A 19,072-nucleotide genomic window follows, 5' to 3' on the forward strand; every position below is an offset into this window, starting at 1 on the left:
TCTAGTTTTGTATTTCTATGTTGGGTTTTGTTTGGGATGATCTCCAATTAGAGGCAGCTGGTCATCGTTGACTCTAATTGGAGATCATACTTAAGTAGGTGTTTTTCCCACCTGGGTTTGTGGGAGATTGTTTTTGAGTAGTGTATGTTTCACCTCTGCATCACGGTTTGTTGTTTTTTTGTTCTTTAGTTTATGTGTATGTATTGCATAGTTTCACAGTTCAATAAAATATGTGGAACGATAATCACTCTGCACTTTGGTCCGCTCCTCTCTATGACAACCGTGACACCCGAAGCCAAATCTAGTTGACAAACCCTGTTTTATAGTATGTCATGGCCTTTTCTGGCCAACTGCTGTTATGTTTATGATATACTATGGTGTTGTGTCACTAGACTTTGACCAGATATTATTGCATCTAAAGATCAACTGTACCTAGAACATAGATACAGAGCCACTTGTTATCAGGAAGCTGCTCTCTCAGCACAACGGAAAATATCTCAATGACTTGACATGTTCTGGTTGTGAATTCAGGCTACAAGGTAAGAATCTTCCCAGGGATTATTGTAAAGTGTGTAGAGAAATTAAATGTATGGTGTTATTTTAGTATAGTGAATGACTGTAAAACACTCAGATCTAACAGTCCATTTCACCTGGGACAGTTATGTGACAGTTCAATCATACAAAATGGCGCTAACTGGGCGTAGGCAAGTCAAATTCAATAACATATTGTTCATATATTCGTATATTGTGGTTATTTTACAATTTGTATATTTTTTTATGTATAAGTTGTAAATCGTCTTTCAAAATATCGTAAAATGTGTTTTCAAACTTACAATGAGCTCCTCTTTCCTGTGTAATTTGGTTTGAAACCACTGAACATACTTTTCTTAACATTGTTATTATGAACTGAATTCAGTAACAGCATAATAATATCATACCTGTTGAACAAAGCAACACACTAGAATGAGAGAAATTATTAAAAGAGAAAGTGACTTATTAATATAATATTGTTGTTATTATTATTATTATTATTAGTTAAACTACATGGAGAAAAGGTGAAAATATCAGTCACGACTACATGTTCATGTGATGCATTAAATCACCTGACTGTTGGGATGTATCTGTTAGTAAATGTTTTATTGCTAAGAGATAATTAATAAAATACAACAATTGACATTCAATAATTAGTTGTCACTGTGTTAATCACAACCAACATGCTGGATCTCTGTTTAGTTGTCACTGTGTTAACCACAACCAACATGCTGGATCTCTGTTTAGTTGTCACTGTGTTAACCAACATGCTGGATCTCTGTTTAGTTGTTACTGTGTTAACCACAACCAACATGCTGGATCTCTGTTTAGTTGTCACTGTGTTAACCACAACCAACATGCTGGATCTCTGTTTAGTTGTCACTGTGTTAACCACAACCAACATGCTGGATCTCTGTTTAGTTGTTACTGTGTTAACCACAACCAACATGCTGGATCTCTGTTTAGTTGTCACTGTGTCAACCACAACCAACATGCTGGATCTCTGTTTACAGGGGTCAGTGCTCTAAAATGAGTCTCTCTGGGGAGAGAGAGGAGGGGGGCCCTGCCTCTAAAATGAGTCTCTCTGGGGAGAGAGAGGAGGGGGGTCCTGCCTCTAAAATGAGTCTCTCTGGGGAGAGAGAGGAGGGGGGCCCTGCCTCTAAAATGCATCTATCTGAGGGACATGACAACAAAGCTAAGAGGTGAGATGACAATGGACTTTGTTTCTTAAACATTATTTCCAACATTTGTTATTTTTAATCGGAAATGATTTCTTACGGGTACCTTCATGTGTCTGTTAAATATTGTTGTTGTAAGATTTTAATTCATAGATTTTTGTGTATTAATTTTTGTTTTGCAAAACGCTATATAGCTGGAATGAAATGTTTGTATCCTGTATATTTCACTGTGATATGTGGTTGTCTCACCAGCACACACACACACACACACACACACACACACACACACACACACACACACACACACACACACACACACACACACACACACACACACACACACACACACACACACACACACACACACACACACACACACACACACACATCTTTACCAGTATACACACTCATCTCTATAGAATTTTAGCATGACACAATCATTTAGCCTACTCTTAATTATTGCCTAATATGTTGGCAGGCATAACTTTATTGTTCTTACTAATTCTGATCGGTGTTACAAGCTGAATTTGGACAATATATCCGTTATATCAACCCAGTCTTCACTCCTGTTTAAACCAAAAAGGGTTCTATCTTTCTTAATATACGGAACCACTAAAGTTCTATATAGAACCCTTTATAGGAGGTTAGCCTGTCTGAGTATACAGTATATATAGAATATATATATATAACCCTTTATAGGAGGTTAGGAAGTGTCTGAGTATACAGTATATATAGAATATATATATAACCCTTTATAGGAGGTTAGCCTGTCTGAGTATACAGTATATATAGAACCCTTTATAGGAGGTTAGCCTGTCTGAGTATACAGTATATATAGAATATATATAGAACCCTTTACAGGAGGTTAGCCTGTCTGAGTATACAGTATATATAGAATATATATAGAACCCTTTACAGGAGGTTAGCCTGTCTGAGTATACAGTATATATAGAATATATATATAACCCTTTATAGGAGGTTAGCCTGTCTGAGTATACAGTATATATAGAATATATATAGAACCCTTTATAGGAGGTTACCCTGTCTGAGTATACAGTATATATATAAGATATATAGAACCCTTTATAGGAGGTTAGCCTGTCTGAGTATACAGTATATATAATATATATATAGAACCCTTTATAGGAGGTTAGGAAGTGTCTGGGTATACAGTATATATAATATATGTAGAACCCTTTATAGGAGGTTAGGAAGTGTCTGAGTATACAGTATATATATAATATATATAGAACCCTTTATAGGAGGTTACCCTGTCTGAGTATACAGTATATATATAATATATATAGAACCCTTTATAGGAGGTTAGGAAGTGTCTGGGTATACAGTATATATAATATATATAGAACCCTTTATAGGAGGTTAGGAAGTGTCTGGGTATACAGTATATATAATATATATAGAACCCTTTATAGGAGGTTAGGAAGTGTCTGGGTATACAGTATATATAATATATATAGAACCCTTTATAGGAGGTTAGCCTGTCTGAGTATACAGTATATATAATATATATATAGAACCCTTTATAGGAGGTTAGGAAGTGTCTGGGTATACAGTATATATAATATATATAGAACCCTTTATAGGAGGTTAGCCTGTCTGAGTATACAGTATATATAATATATATATAGAATCCTTTATAGGAGGTTAGGAAGTGTCTGGGTATACAGTATATATAATATATATATAGAATCCTTTATAGGGCTCTTTGATCAGAACTCTAGTGGTTCTTCTTCGCTGAATTGATCTTCATTATATCCAAACACACTGGTGGTCAGGGAGGCATTTCTTTGTTTGAACGATGGCCCACGTCAACTCTGGCTGACTTTTTTACAATATGATATATTACAACACTTTACAATACAATACATTATAATACAATATATTATAATTAAATACATTATAATACAATACATTATAATTAAATACATTATAATACAATACATTATAATACAATACAATACAATACATTACAATACAATACAATACATTACAATACAATACAATACAATACATTACAATACAATACAATACATTACAATACAATACAATACATTACAATACAATACATTACAATACAATACATTACATTACTATACAATACAATACATTATAATACAATATATTATAATTAAATACATTATAATACAATACATTATAATTAAATACATTATAATACAATACATTATAATACAATACATTATAATACAATACATTACAATACAATACAATACATTACAATACAATACAATACAATACATTACAATACAATACATTACAATACAATACAATACATTACAATACAATACAATACATTACAATACAATACAATACATTACAATACAATACAATACATTACAATACAATACATTACAATACAATACATTACAATACAATACATTACTATACAATACAATACAATACAATACATTACAATACAATACAATACAATACAATACAATACAATACAATACAATACAATACAATAAATTACATTACATTACATTACATTACATTACATTACATTACAATACAATACAATACAATACAATACAATACAATACAATACATTACATTACATTACATTACATTACAATACAATACAATACAATACAATACAATACATTACATTACATTACATTACATTACATTACATTGTAATACATTGTAATACAATAAATAAATCACTTAGGAAGACAGACAACAACTGTCTAGCTACTCTACCAGCAGCATCTTAGTTATCCTAGCTAGTCGGTACAGCTCGGTAAGCTAGCTAGCTACTCTACCAGCAGCATCCTAGTTATCCTAGCTAGTCGGTACAGCTCGGTAAGCTAGCTAGCTACTCTACCAGCAGCATCCTAGTTATCCTAGCTAGTCGGTACAGCTAGGTAAGCTAGCTAGCTACTCTACCAGCAGCATCCTAGTTATCCTAGCTAGTCGGTACAGCTAGGTAAGCTAGCTAGCTACTCTACCAGCAGCATCCTAGTTATCCTAGCTAGTCGGTACAGCTAGGTAAGCTAGCTAGCTACTCTACCAGCAGCATCCTAGTTATCCTAGCTAGTCGGTACAGCTAGGTAAGCTAGCTAGCTACTCTACCATCAGCATCCTAGTTATCCTAGCTAGTCGGTACAGCTAGGTAAGCTAGCTAGCTACTCTACCAGCAGTATTTTAGTTATCCTAGCTAGTCGGTACAGCTAGGTAAGCTAGCTAGCTACTCTACCAGCAGCATCTTAGTTATCCTAGCTAACACTACATCATCACCGGCTGCCTGTACTTCTTGTGGACCGATGGAGCTCCCCAGTTGTTTCTTCCACCTGTTAAATCCCGTGGAGGGCTTCTCCCTCTCTCGTTGATGGATGCTGTAATGCGTTGCGTGCTGGTGGCAGGGAAGTCAGGCGCAGGAGAATGAACTTGGTAAAAATTGAGCTGTTTAATAAACATCAAAACCTCGGAAAACCAAAGTATACAAAATAACAAATAGAGGGTGCAAAACCCGTCCCACACCAGAATAACAATAAACACCTACATACAACAAACAATCTCCGACAAGGACATGAGGGGAAACAGAGGGTTAAATACACAACATGTCATTGATGGGATTGGAACCAGGTGTGATGGAAGACAAGACAAAACCAATGGAAAATGAAAAGTGGATCAGTGATGGCTAGAAGGTCGGTAGTGTCGACCGCCGAACACCGCCCGAACAAGGAGAGGGACCGACTTCGGCAGAAGTTACCTCTGTCCGATTCTCCTCTCTTCACTAGATGGACTGTAACTTTAGTGTTTAACCCCTCTGTGTCCAAGGACCGAACTTTTGAATATTATTTTCGGGCGCCTCAAGTAGGCTGGACACATGACATTTTTAACAATGTTTTTTTTCTGATGAAAACTAGTTCATTGCATCCTCCATGGAGCTCAGTTTCATAATATTACGTTATGTTATGAAGTAATCGCTAAAAAACAGACCTTATTTTAGGTCATTTTTCAGCTTTTCTAGTTGAATTGAGCACCGTGACGCCAACTCACATTCTGAACATTCTATTCCCAGCTCATTGTTCTGCGTTAAAATGGCAGCTTCTCTATTGTTATCAATGAGACCTGTCGGCAATAACCGTGAACGCCGACCTCGGGTAAATTACTATTAACCTTGTAGGCTGACCTCAATTATTATTATTATTATTATTATTATTATCAGGTAACTTATTATTATTAACAGGGTTCTGGCTACTTTGTGAGTGCTATCCCTGTTCGCTTGGGTACATATTGTGGTGGCCCACAGTCCTAAACGTTAACCATTTTCTGGTCATGGTTAACCATATTTGTTTTCAGAAAAAGGTATACCACCTAAACAAAACGCATGTCCCTGTCCTCTTTTTCAGATGTGGCCGATTTTAAACATCCAGAATACATTTTTTAATTAAGAAGTAACACTTTGATGACTTGTTGTTTCTAAATGGCTGCTGGGTAATTGGATATGCATTGAAATCTTTGCATCGCAGGTTCACAGAGTTGCGCAGGTTCACAGAGTTGCAAACCAAATGGATAGGTCTAGCTCATTGATTTGTAGATCTGACGTAGTTGCTACCTCAGATTATGAGCCTAGTTCAAAGACGAAAAAATAAAAACATGGAGTCTCCTCGTGCATGCGCCCCCAGTCTCATTGTTCTCAGATCGACCACTATCCAAATGCGCTACTGTTTTTCAGCCATGGCCTGCAAAGTCATCATTCAAAGTTCTGGCGCCTTCTGAGAGCCCATGGGAGCGTTAGAAAATGTCACGTTACAGCAAAGATCCCCTGTTTTGGATAGAGATGATCAAGAAGGCCAAGAAATAGTCAGAGGGGGCGCTTCCTGTACAGAATCTTCTCAGGTTTTGGCCTGCCAAATGAGTTCTGTTATACTCACAGACACCATTCAAACAGTTTTAGAAACTTTGGAGTGTTTTCTATCCAAAGCTAATAATTATATGCATATTCTAGTTTCTGGGCAGGAGTAATAATCAGATTAAATCGGGTACGTTTTTTATCCGGCCGTGAAAATACTGCCCCCTATCCATAACAAGTTAACCATAAACATCACACATTTAGTTAATTATATATATAAAACTATTTATTTAGATGGGTGACATTATCTGCCAAAATAACATGTAGATGCAAAATGCAAAAACATGTACATGCAAAATAATGTAGACCAAAAAGAGCTCTCCAGCAGGAACCAAAACATTCAAAGGCCATTTTCTCAAAGTGAGGTTACAAGTATATCATCTTCCAAAGCAGAAACACTTTTCCACTGTTCCTCAACTGTAGTGTATGATATACCATGTTCTAGCTCTGAGGCTCTACTATTATCAAATGTGAAAAACACAATTTCAAATTTTGCTACATAAGACCGAGCCGTTCATTTGAGAGAAAGGCAGATATATAACATTTTGCAAAAAAACATTGTCTCTCTGAAATGAAACCATCAAGTGATAGATTTTAAACAAATACATGTCTGTCGTTGAACAATCCGATGCCATGATTAGATAGTGAAAAAACACACTTAAACAATAAAATCTAATTTATGAACATTTCTGAAAATGAGTAGATGAGAGATGTAATGTTTGTCTCTGTTGTGTTGAAGTCCAATCAAGCAGGAGAGACCAGCCTCCCCTGTACCCAGCTGTGTGTCCATGAAGAGTGACCAGTCTATGGGTCATCCTATAGAGTTTAGAGAGGGAGACTTTTCTACTGAACAAAGGTAAGAAGAACTCATGGGTCATGGTCAGTGAGTTAAACAACACTGTCTCTAGTCATTTCTCCTCTCCCATTTTCACAATTCTTTTTGTTGTTTTCATAATCCATAGGCTAATACTTTTGTCCATTTTCATAGTCCTAAAACAATATTAAACAAACACAACGTTCCCTCCCTGTGTGTGTGTGTGTGTGTGTGTGTGTGGTGTGTGTGTGTGTGTGTGTGTGTGTGTGTGTGTGTGTGTGTGTGTGTGTGTGTGTGTGTGTGTGTGTGTGTGTGTGTGTGTGTGTGTGTGTGTGTGTGTGTGTGTGTGTGCACTCCCTGGATGAAGAGATATAATCTCTATCCTGATAGCCTAGTCACTTTTACCCCTACCTACATGTACATAATACCTCAACTTTCCTCAACTACCTGGTACCCCTGCACATTGACTCAGTACTGGTACTCCTTATAGTCTCATTATTATCTCAACTACCTGGTACCCCTGCACATTGACTCAGTACTGGTACTCCTTATAGTCTCATTATTACCTCAACTACCTGGTACTCCTGCACATTGACTCAGTACTGGTACTCCTTATAGCCTCATTATTACCTCAACTACCTGGTACCCCTGGACATTGACTCAGTACTGGTACTCCGTATAGCCTCATTATTACCTCAACTACCTGGTACCCCGCACATTGACTCAGTACTGGTACTCCGTATAGCCTCATTATTACCTCAACTACCTGGTACCCCTGCACATTGACTCAGTACTGGTACTCCTTATAGTCTCATTATTACCTCAACTACCTGGTACCCCTGCACATTGACTCAGTACTGGTACTCCTTATAGTCTCATTATTACCTCAACTACCTGGTACCCCTGCACATTGACTCAGTACTGGTACTCCTTATAGTCTCATTATTACCTCAACTACCTGGTACCCCGCACATTGACTCAGTACTGGTACTCCTTATAGTCTCATTATTACCTCAACTACCTGGTACCCCTGCACATTGACTCAGTACTGGTACTCCTTATAGTCTCATTATTACCTCAACTACCTGGTACCCCTGCACATTGACTCAGTACTGGTACTCCTTATAGTCTCATTATTACCTCAACTACCTGGTACCCCTGCACATTGACTCAGTACTGGTACTCCTTATAGTCTCATTATTACCTCAACTACCTGGTACCCCGCACATTGACTCAGTACTGGTACTCCTTATAGTCTCATTATTACCTCAACTACCTGGTACCCCTGCACATTGACTCAGTACTGGTACTCCTTATAGCCTCATTATTACCTCAACTACCTGGTACCCCTGCACATTGACTCAGTACTGGTACTCCTTATAGTCTCATTATTACCTCAACTACCTGGTACCCCTGCACATTGACTCAGTACTGGTAGTCCTTATAGTCTCATTATTACCTCAACTACCTGGTACCCCTGCACATTGACTCAGTACTGGTACTCCTTATAGTCTCATTATTACCTCAACTACCTGGTACCCCTGCACATTGACTCAGTACTGGTACTCCTTATAGTCTCATTATTACCTCAACTACCTGGTACCCCTGCACATTGACTCAGTACTGGTACTCCTTATAGTCTCATTATTACCTCAACTACCTGGTACCCCTGCACATTGACTCAGTACTGGTACTCCTTATAGCCTCATTATTACCTCAACTACCTGGTACCCCTGCACATTGACTCAGTACTGGTACTCCTTATAGCCTCATTATTACCTCATCTACCTGGTACCCCTGCACATTGACTCAGTACTGGTACTCCTTATAGTCTCATTATTACCTCAACTACCTGGTACCCCTGCACATTGACTCAGTACTGGTACTCCTTATAGTCTCATTATTACCTCAACTACCTGGTACCCCTGCACATTGACTCAGTACTGGTACTCCTTATAGTCTCATTATTACCTCAACTACCTGGTACCCCTGCACATTGACTCAGTACTGGTACTCCTTATAGTCTCATTATTACCTCAACTACCTGGTACCCCTGCACATTGACTCAGTACTGGTACTCCTTATAGTCTCATTATTACCTCATCTACCTGGTACCCCTGCACATTGACTCAGTACTGGTACTCCTTATAGTCTCATTATTACCTCAACTACCTGGTACCCTGCACATTGACTCAGTACTGGTACTCCTTATATTCTCATTAATACCTCAACTACCTGGTACCCCTGCACATTGACTCAGTACTGGTACTCCTTATAGCCTCATTATTACCTCAACTACCTGGTACCCCTGCACATTGACTCAGTACTGGTACTCCTTATAGTCTCATTATTACCTCAACTACCTGGTACCCCTGCACATTGACTCAGTACTGGTACTCCTTATAGTCTCATTATTACCTCAACTACCTGGTACCCCTGCACATTGACTCAGTACTGGTACTCCTCATAGTCTCATTATTACCTCAACTACCTGGTACCCCTGCACATTGACTCAGTACTGGTACTCCTTATAGTCTCATTATTACCTCAACTACCTGGTACCCCTGCACATTGACTCAGTACTGGTACTCCTTATAGTCTCATTATTACCTCAACTACCTGGTACCCCTGCACATTGACTCAGTACTGGTACTCCTTATAGTCTCATTATTACCTCAACTACCTGGTACCCCTGCACATTGACTCAGTACTGGTACTCCTTATAGTCTCATTATTACCTCAACTACCTGGTACCCCTGCACATTGACTCAGTACTGGTACTCCTTATAGTCTCATTAATACCTCAACTACCTGGTACCCCTGCACATTGACTCAGTACTGGTACTCCTTATAGTCTCATTATTACCTCAACTACCTGGTACCCCTGCACATTGACTCAGTACTGGTACTCCTTATAGTCTCATTATTACCTCAACTACCTGGTACCCCTGCATATTGACTCAGTACTGGTACTCCTTATAGTCTCATTATTACCTCAACTACCTGGTACCCCTGCATATTGACTCAGTACTGGTACTCCTTATAGTCTCATTATTACCTCAACTACCTGGTACCCCTGCACATTGACTCAGTACTGGTACTCCTTATAGTCTCATTATTACCTCAAATACCTGGTACCCCTGCACATTGACTCAGTACTGGTACTCCTTATAGTCTCATTATTACCTCAACTACCTGGTACACCTGCACATTGACTCAGTACTGGTACTCCTTATAGTCTCATTATTACCTCAACTACCTGGTACCCCTGCACATTGACTCAGTACTGGTACTCCTTATAGTCTCATTATTACCTCAACTACCTGGTACCCCTGCACATTGACTCAGTACTGGTACTCCTTATAGTCTCATTATTACCTCAACTACCTGGTACCCCTGCACATTGACTCAGTACTGGTACTCCTTATAGTCTCATTATTACCTCAACTACCTGGTACCCCTGCACATTGACTCAGTACTGGTACTCCTTATAGTCTCGTTATCGTTATTTTATTGTTATTATTATTATTTTATTTTTTATCAAATACAATTTGATTTGATTTGAAGCTCAATGGCAGAAACACGTCATTGGGGTGGCCAGTCCTCTTCTGGCTGTGCTGGGTAGAGAGGAACCAGGCTATGAGGGGTGGCCAGTCCTCTTCTGGCTGTGCTGGGTAGAGAGGAACCAGGCTCTGAGAGGTGGCCAGTCCTCTTCTGGCTGTGCTGGGTAGAGAGGAACCAGGCTATGAGGGGTGGCCAGTCCTCTTCTGGCTGTGCTGGGTAGAGAGGAACCAGGCTATGAGGGGTGACCAGTCCTCTTCTGGCTGTGCTGGGTAGAGAGGAACCAGGCTATGAGGGGTGACCAGTCCTCTTCTGGCTGTGCTGGGTAGAGAGGAACCAGGCTATGAGGGGTGGCCAGTCCTCTTCTGGCTGTGCTGGGTAGAGAGGAACCAGGCTATGAGGGGTGGCCAGTCCTCTTCTGGCTGTGCCGGGTAGAGAGGAACCAGGCTATGAGGGGTGGCCAGTCCTCTTCTGGCTGTGCCGGGTGGAGAGGAACCAGGCTATGAGTGGGGGCCAGTCCTCTTCTGGCTGTGCTGGGTAGAGAGGAACCAGGCTATGAGGGGTGGCCAGTCCTCTTCTGGCTGTGCTGGGTAGAGAGGAACCAGGCTATGAGGGGTGGCCAGTCCTCTTCTGGCTGTGCTGGGTAGAGAGGAACCAGGCTATGAGTGGGGGCCAGTCCTCTTCTGGCTGTGCTGGGTAGAGAGGAACCAGGCTATGAGGGGTGGCCAGTCCTCTTCTGGCTGTGCTGGGTAGAGAGGAACCAGGCTATGAGTGGGGGCCAGTCCTCTTCTGGCTGTGCTGGGTAGAGAGGAACCAGGCTATGAGGGGTGGCCAGTCCTCTTCTGGCTGTGCTGGGTAGAGAGGAACCAGGCTATGAGAGGTGGCCAGTCCTCTTCTGGCTGTGCTGGGTAGAGAGGAACCAGGCTATGAGGGGTGGCCAGTCCTCTTCTGGCTGTGCTGGGTAGAGAGGAACCAGGCTATGAGGGGGGGCCAGTCCTCTTCTGGCTGTACTGGGTAGAGAGGAACCAGGCTATGAGTGGGGGCCAGTCCACTTCTGGCTGTGCTGGGTAGAGAGGAACCAGGCTATGAGGGGTGGCCAGTCCTCTTCTGGCTGTGCTGGGTAGAGAGGAACCAGGCTATGAGTGGGGGCCAGTCCTCTTCTGGCTGTGCTGGGTAGAGAGGAACCAGGCTATGAGGGGTGGCCAGTCCTCTTCTGGCTGTGCTGGGTAGAGAGGAACCAGGCTATGAGTGGGGGCCAGTCCTCTTCTGGCTGTGCTGGGTAGAGAGGAACCAGGCTATGAGTGGGGGCCAGTCCTCTTCTGGCTGTTCCGGGTGGAGATTATGGCCATTAAGGCCAGATCGTTCTTCAAGATGTTCAAATGTTCCTAGATGACCAGCAGGGTGAAATAATAATCACAGTGGTTATAGAGGTTGCAACAGGTCAGCACCTCAGGAGTAAATGTGAGGTTGCTTTTCATAGTTGAGCATTCAGAGGTTGAGGGAGGGAGAAAGAGGGATGGATTGGGAGGGAGGGAGAGAGAGAGGGAGGGAGGGAGGGAGGGAGGGAGGGAGGGAGGGAGGAGGGAGGGAGGGAGGGAGGGAGGGAGGGAGGGAGGGAGGGAGGGAGGGTGCGAGGGAGGGAGGGGAGGGAGGGAGGGAGGGGATTGAAACTACAGTTTCGGGACAAGGTATCACGTCTGGTGGACAGGTCAGAGTTCATATCCTCAGTCAGACCAGCAGAAACTGGATCAGCAGCACTACAAGGTATCACGTCTGGTGAACAGGTCAGAGTTCATATCCTCAGTCAGACCAGTAGAAACTGGATCAGCAGCAATACAAGGTATCACGTCTGATGGTCAGGTCAGAGTTCATATCCTCAGTCAGACCAGTAGAAACTGGATCAGCAGCACTACAAGGTATCATGTCTGGTGGACAGGTCAGAGTTCATATTCTCAGTCAGACCAGCAGAAACTGGATCAGCAGCACTACAAGGTATCACGTCTGGTGGACAGGTCAGAGTTCATATCCTCAGTCAGACCAGTAGAAACTGGATCAGCAGCACTACAAGGTATCACGTCTGGTGGACAGGTCAGAGTTCATATCCTCAGTCAGACCAGTAGAAACTGGATCAGCAGCACTACAAGGTATCACGTCTGGTGAACAGGTCAGAGTTCATATCCTCAGTCAGACCAGTAGAAACTGGATCAGCAGCACTACAAGGTATCATGTCTGTTGGACAGGTCATAGTTCATATCCTTTTATGAAGAATTTTTTACGTTTATTCCCAAAATAAATATTAAGATGAATGCAGTTACTGTAAATCTCTCTGGATAAGAGCATCTGCTAAATCAGGGGTTCTCAATCCGGGGTCTGTGGAGGTACTGCAGGGGCTCCACGGCACCCTGACTGTACTCGTTGCAATGTAAGACATTTGATAGAATTTTCACATGACACGACCACTTTGTCTACTCTTAATTATTGCCCAATATTATGGAATGCATATTTTTTTTTACCAATTCTGATCGTTGTTACAATAAAAATGTTGACAATATAACTGTTATATCAACACACTCCTCACACCCGTTTAACAACTCTAAATAGCTTTAGCATAGTAGGCATCAAGTCCCTTGCCAATAATGTTGCCTACAACATTGAATACAATGTTCATTTCCATCGAACACATATTACGCCCGAGATGCTTTAAATTTCCCAATTTATAGCCACGCCCAATTTAGGATTATGTTTTAACAACGTGATGTTGCGCTCCAAAGGGATATCTTGAAATAACATGATGTAGATAATTAAATAATCAAAAGAAAAACGTGTTAATTTTACACTCTTAGAAAAGAAGGTTCCTTATAGAACCAAAAAGGCTTCTATCACTTCCTTAATATATGGAATTACTAAAAGTTATATATATTTTGGGGTTCAGTGAAGAAGAACCTCTAGAGTTCTGATCAACGAATGGTGATTGTTTTGAGGATGTGAACCCAGCAGCCCTCCAGTGGTCAGATCAATTCCTCCCGTTTTTACTAGCACCCGGCCCGGGATTCAAACCAGCCACCTTTCGACCACAGGTCCAACTCCTGCCACAGCTCCAACTCCTTAGCCACTGGGCGAAAACCTGAGTTAATCTTGAGAAATGAGCATAAATCAATGTGCCAAAATGAAGACAAAATGCTTTGGAGACATATATGGTATCACTTATTATACATAAGTATTATACATAAATCATTGCCAAAAGCACAAGACATATATTATTTATGGATTTATCCTCTCTAGGCTAGGCGGGACTAATTCGTCCCACCTACGTAACAGCCACTGCTATCCTGTGGCGTGATTTTCAAAACCTTAAAAATCCTATTACTTCAATTTCTCAAACATATGACTATTTTACAGCCATTTAAAGACAAGACTCTCGTTAATCTAACCACACTGTCCGATTTCAAAAAGGCTTTACAACGAAAGCAAAACATTAGATTATGTCAGCAGAGTACCAAGCCAGAAATAATCAGACACCCATTTTTCAAGCCAGCATATAATGTCACCAAAACCCAGAAGACAGCTAAATGCAGCACTCACCTTTGATGATCTTCATCAGATGACAACCCTAGGACATTATGTTATACAATACATGCATGTTTTGTTCAATCAAGTTCATATTTATATCAAAAACCAGCTTTTTACATTAGCATGTGACGTTCAGAACTAGCATACCCCCCGCAAACTTCCGGGGAATTCGCTAACATTTTACTAAATTACTCACGATAAACGTTCACAAAAAGCATAACAATTATTTTAAGAATTATAGATACAGACCTCCTCTATGCACTCGATATGTCCGATTTTAAAATAGCTTTTTGGTGAAAGCACATTTTGCAATATTCTAAGTACATAGCCCAGGCATCACGGGCTCGCTATTTAGACACCCGGCAAGTTTAGCACTCACCATAATCATATTTACTATTATAAAAGTTTCATTACCTTTTGTTGTCTTCGTCAGAATACACACCCAGGACTGCTACTTCAATAACAAATGTTGGTTTGGTCCAAAATAATCCATCGTTATATCCGAATAGCGGCGTTTTGTTCGTGCGTTCCAGACACTATCCGAAATAGTAAAGAAGTGTCACGCGCATGGCGCAATTCGTGACAATAAAATTCTAAGTATTCCATTACCGTACTTCGAAGCATGTCAACCGCTGTTTAAAATCAATTTTTACGACATTTTTCTCGTAGAAAAGCGATAATATTCCGACAGGGAATCTCCTTTTCGGCAAACAGAGGAAAAAATCCCAAAGGCGGGGGCGGTCGGGGTCATGCGCATAAGCTAGTGTCTCTTGATCGGCCACTTGAGAAAGGCGATAATGTGTTTCAGCCTGGGGCTGGAATGACGACATTCTGTTTTTTCCCGGGCTCTGAGCGCCTATGGACGACGTGGGAAGTGTCACGTTAGAGCAGAGATCCTTAGTAAATGATAGAGATGGAAAAGAAGTTCAACAAATGGTCAGACAGGCCACTTCCTGTAAAGGAATCTCTCAGGTTTTGACCTGCCATTTGAGTTCTGTTATACTCACAGACACCATTCAAACAGTTTTAGAAAATTTAGGGTGTTTTCTATCCATATGTAATAAGTATATGCATATTCTAGTTACTGGGTAGCAGTGGTAACCAGATTAAATCGGGTATGTTTTTTATCCAGCCGTGTCAATGCTGCCCCCTAGCCCTAACAGGTTAACATATCAAATATCAAAACATTATTTTTATCTTCTATGGGCTAGGTGGGACGCTTGCGTCCCACCTACTCAACAGCCAGTGGAATCCCGTGGCGCGATATAGAAATGCTATTACTTCAATTTTTCAAACATATGACTATTTTACTCCATTTTAAAGACAAGACTCTCGTTAATCTAACCACACTGTCCGATTTCAAAAAGGCTTTACAACGAAAGCAAAACATTAGATTATGTCAGCAGAGTACCCAGCCAGAAATAATCAGACACCCATTTTTCAAGCTAGCATATAATGTCACATAAACCCAAACCACAGCTAAATGCAGCACTAACCTTTGATGATCTTCATCAGATGATAGTCCTAGGACATTATGTTATACAATACATGCATGTTTTGTTCAATCAAGTTCATATTCATATCAAAAAACAGCTTTTTACATTAGCATGTGACGTTCAGAACTAGCATGCCCACCGCAAACTTCTGGTTAATTTACTAAATTGCAGAACTCCTTTATGCAATCGCTATGTCCGATTTTAAAATAGCTTTTCGGCAAAAGCACATTTTGCAATATTCTGAGTAGATAGCCCGGCATCACAGGGCTAGCTATTTTGACACCCACCAAGTGTGGCCCTCACCAAACTCCGATTTACTATAAGAAAAATGTGATTACCTTTGCTGTTCTTCGTCAGAATGCACTCCCAGGACTTCTACTTCAATAACAAATGTTGGTTTGGTTCAAAATAATCCATAGTTATGTTCAAATATCCTCTGTTTTGTTCGTGCGTTCAAGACACTATCCGAAGGGTGACAAGGGTTACGTGCCCGACGCGTTTCGTGACAAAAAAAATCGAAATATTCCATTATCGTACTTCGAAGCATGTCAAACGCTGTTTAAAATCATACATTTTTATGCGATTTTTCTGGTAAAAAAGCGATAATATTCCGACCGGGAAACCCTGTTTTCGTTCAAAGACGAAAAAATTAAAACATGGTGTTGGCTCGTGCACGCGCCCCAGTCTCACTGTTCTCAGATCCACCACCATCCAAATGCGCTACTGTTTTTCAGCCATGGCCTGCAAAGTCATCATTCAAAGTTCTGGCGCCTTCTGAGAGCCTATGGGAGCGTTAGAAAATGTTGCGTTATGCCAGAGATCCCCTGTTTTGGATAGAGATGATCAAGAAGGCCAAGAAATAGTCAGAGAGAGCGCTTCCTGTTTGGAATCTTCTCAGGTTTTTGCCTGCCAAATGAGTTCTGTTATACTCACAGACACCATTCAAACAGTTTTAGAAACTTTAGGGTGTTTTCTATCCAAATCAAACAATTATATGCATATTCTAGTTACTGGGCAGGAGTAGTAACCAGATTAAATCAGGTACGTTTTTTATCCTGCCGTGCAAATACTGCCCTCAGAGCCCGGGAAAAACCTGAATGTCGTCATTCCAGCCCCAGGCTGAAACACATTATCGCCTTTCTCAAGTGGCCGATCAAGGGACTGTGGGCTTAGGCGCGTGCACTGGCCACCCCCGTCTTTGTGATTTTTCCTCTGTTTGCCGAAAAGGAGATTCCCGGTCGGAATATTATCGCTTTTTTACGAGATAAATTGCATAAAAATTGATTTTAAACAGCGGTTGACATGCTTCGAAGTACGGTAATGGAATATTTTGAATTTTTTTGTCACGAATTGCGCCATGCGCACGACCCTGATTTACCATTTTGGATAGTTTCTGGAACGCACGAACAAAACGCCGCTATTCGGATATAACGATGGATTATTTTGGACCAAACCAACATTTGTTATTGAAGTAGCAGTCCTGGGAGTGCATTCTGACGAAGACAACAAAGGTAATAACATTTTTGTTATAGTAAATCTGATTTTGGTGAAGGCTAAACTTGCCGGGTGTCTAAATAGCTAGCCCGTGATGGCTGGGCTATGTACTTAGAATATTGCAAAATGTGCTTTCACCAAAAAGCTATTTTAAAATCGGATATAGAGTGCATAGAGGAGTTCTGTATCTATAATTCTTAAAATAATTGTTCTGCTTTTTGTGAACGTTTATCGTGAGTAATTTAGTAAATTGTTAGTAAATTCCCCGGAAGTTTGCGGGGGGTATGCTAGTTCTGAACGTCACATGATAATGTAAAAAGCTGTTTTTTGATATAAATATGAACTTGATTGAACAAAACATGCATGTATTGTATAACATAATGTCCTAGGTGTGTCATCTGATGAAGATCAAAGGTTAGTGCTGCATTTAGCTGTCTTCTGGGTTTTTGTGACATTATATGCTAGCTTGAAAAATGGGTGTCTGATTATTTCTGGCTGGGTACTCTGCTGACATAATCTAATGTTTTGCTTTCTTTGTAAAGCCTTTTTGAAATCGGACAGTGTGGTTAGATAAAGGAGAGTCTTGTCTTTAAAATGCTGTGAAATAGTCATATGTTTGAAAAATTGAAGTTTTTGTATTTTTGAGGGATTTTAATTCGCGCCACGCCTATCATTGGATATTGGAGCAGGTGTTCCGCTAGTGGAACGTCTAGATGTAAGAGGTTAAAGACTGGGTTTAGTTGATTGTATGGCACTGCTCATGTCCGCGTTCTCGAACTGTCCGCGTTTCCGTACAGAACTGTCCGCGTCCGCGTCCGGTGTGGCACCAAGCATATTGTCCAGTTACGCGCAGAGTGGACTGAGGTAAATTTTGGGGAATAACGATGGAGTTTGTTACAGTGTTGAAACACCAAACTTTATTGTTCAATTAGCTTTTTGCTTTATGGTCAGGGACAGTATGAGTGTAGCCAGATCCTTTTCACTCTATATCCTTGTTTCATTTTGTGGTTCACCGGATTCGTCATCATCATCGAGACAAACGACAGACGAAAGTCCTGCTAGCTAGCCAAGCTAGTCGGTACAGCTAGGTAAGCTAGCTAGCTACTCTACCAGCAGCATCCTAGTTATCCTAGCTAGTCGGTACAGCTAGGTAAGCTAGCTAGCTACTCTACCAGCAGCATCCTAGTTATCCTAGCTAGTCGGTACAGCTAGGTAAGCTAGCTAGCTACTCTACCAGCAGCATCCTAGTTATCCTAGCTAGTCGGTACAGCTAGGTAAGCTAGCTAGCATCTCTACCAGCAGCATCCTAGTTATCCAAGCTAGTCGGTACAGCTGGGTAAGCTAGCTAGCTAGCTACCCTACCAGCAGCATCCTAGTTATCCTAGCTAGTTGGTACAGCTGGGTAAGCTAGCTAGCTAGCTACTCTACCAGCAGCATCCTAGTTATCCTAGCTTGTCGGTACAGCTGGGTAAGCTAGCTAGCTACTCTACCAGCAGCATCCTAGTTATCCTAGCTAGTCGGTACAGCT

At 40.9% G+C, this 19,072-nt stretch overlaps 1 protein-coding gene across 1 annotated transcript in view; it reads left to right on the forward strand.

Annotated features, from left to right (window-relative positions):
• The first annotated feature begins 416 nt into the window (after nucleotides 1–416).
• LOC123741913 (uncharacterized) overlaps nucleotides 417–19,072 on the forward strand; it is a 23,474-nt gene continuing 4,818 nt past the window's right edge. Inside the window, exons 1-3 of the mRNA XM_082971345.1 lie at nucleotides 417–539; nucleotides 1,545–1,733; nucleotides 7,349–7,465. Of these exons, the coding sequence (XP_082827471.1) occupies nucleotides 1,561–1,733; nucleotides 7,349–7,465 (290 nt within the window). The 5' untranslated portion in view covers nucleotides 417–539; nucleotides 1,545–1,560. The remainder of the gene's footprint in view (nucleotides 540–1,544; nucleotides 1,734–7,348; nucleotides 7,466–19,072) is intronic.

The sequence above is a fragment of the Salmo salar genome, unplaced genomic scaffold (genome assembly GCF_965601325.2).
Source record: "Salmo salar unplaced genomic scaffold, fSalSal1 ptg000257l, whole genome shotgun sequence".
NCBI lineage: Eukaryota > Metazoa > Chordata > Actinopteri > Salmoniformes > Salmonidae > Salmo > Salmo salar.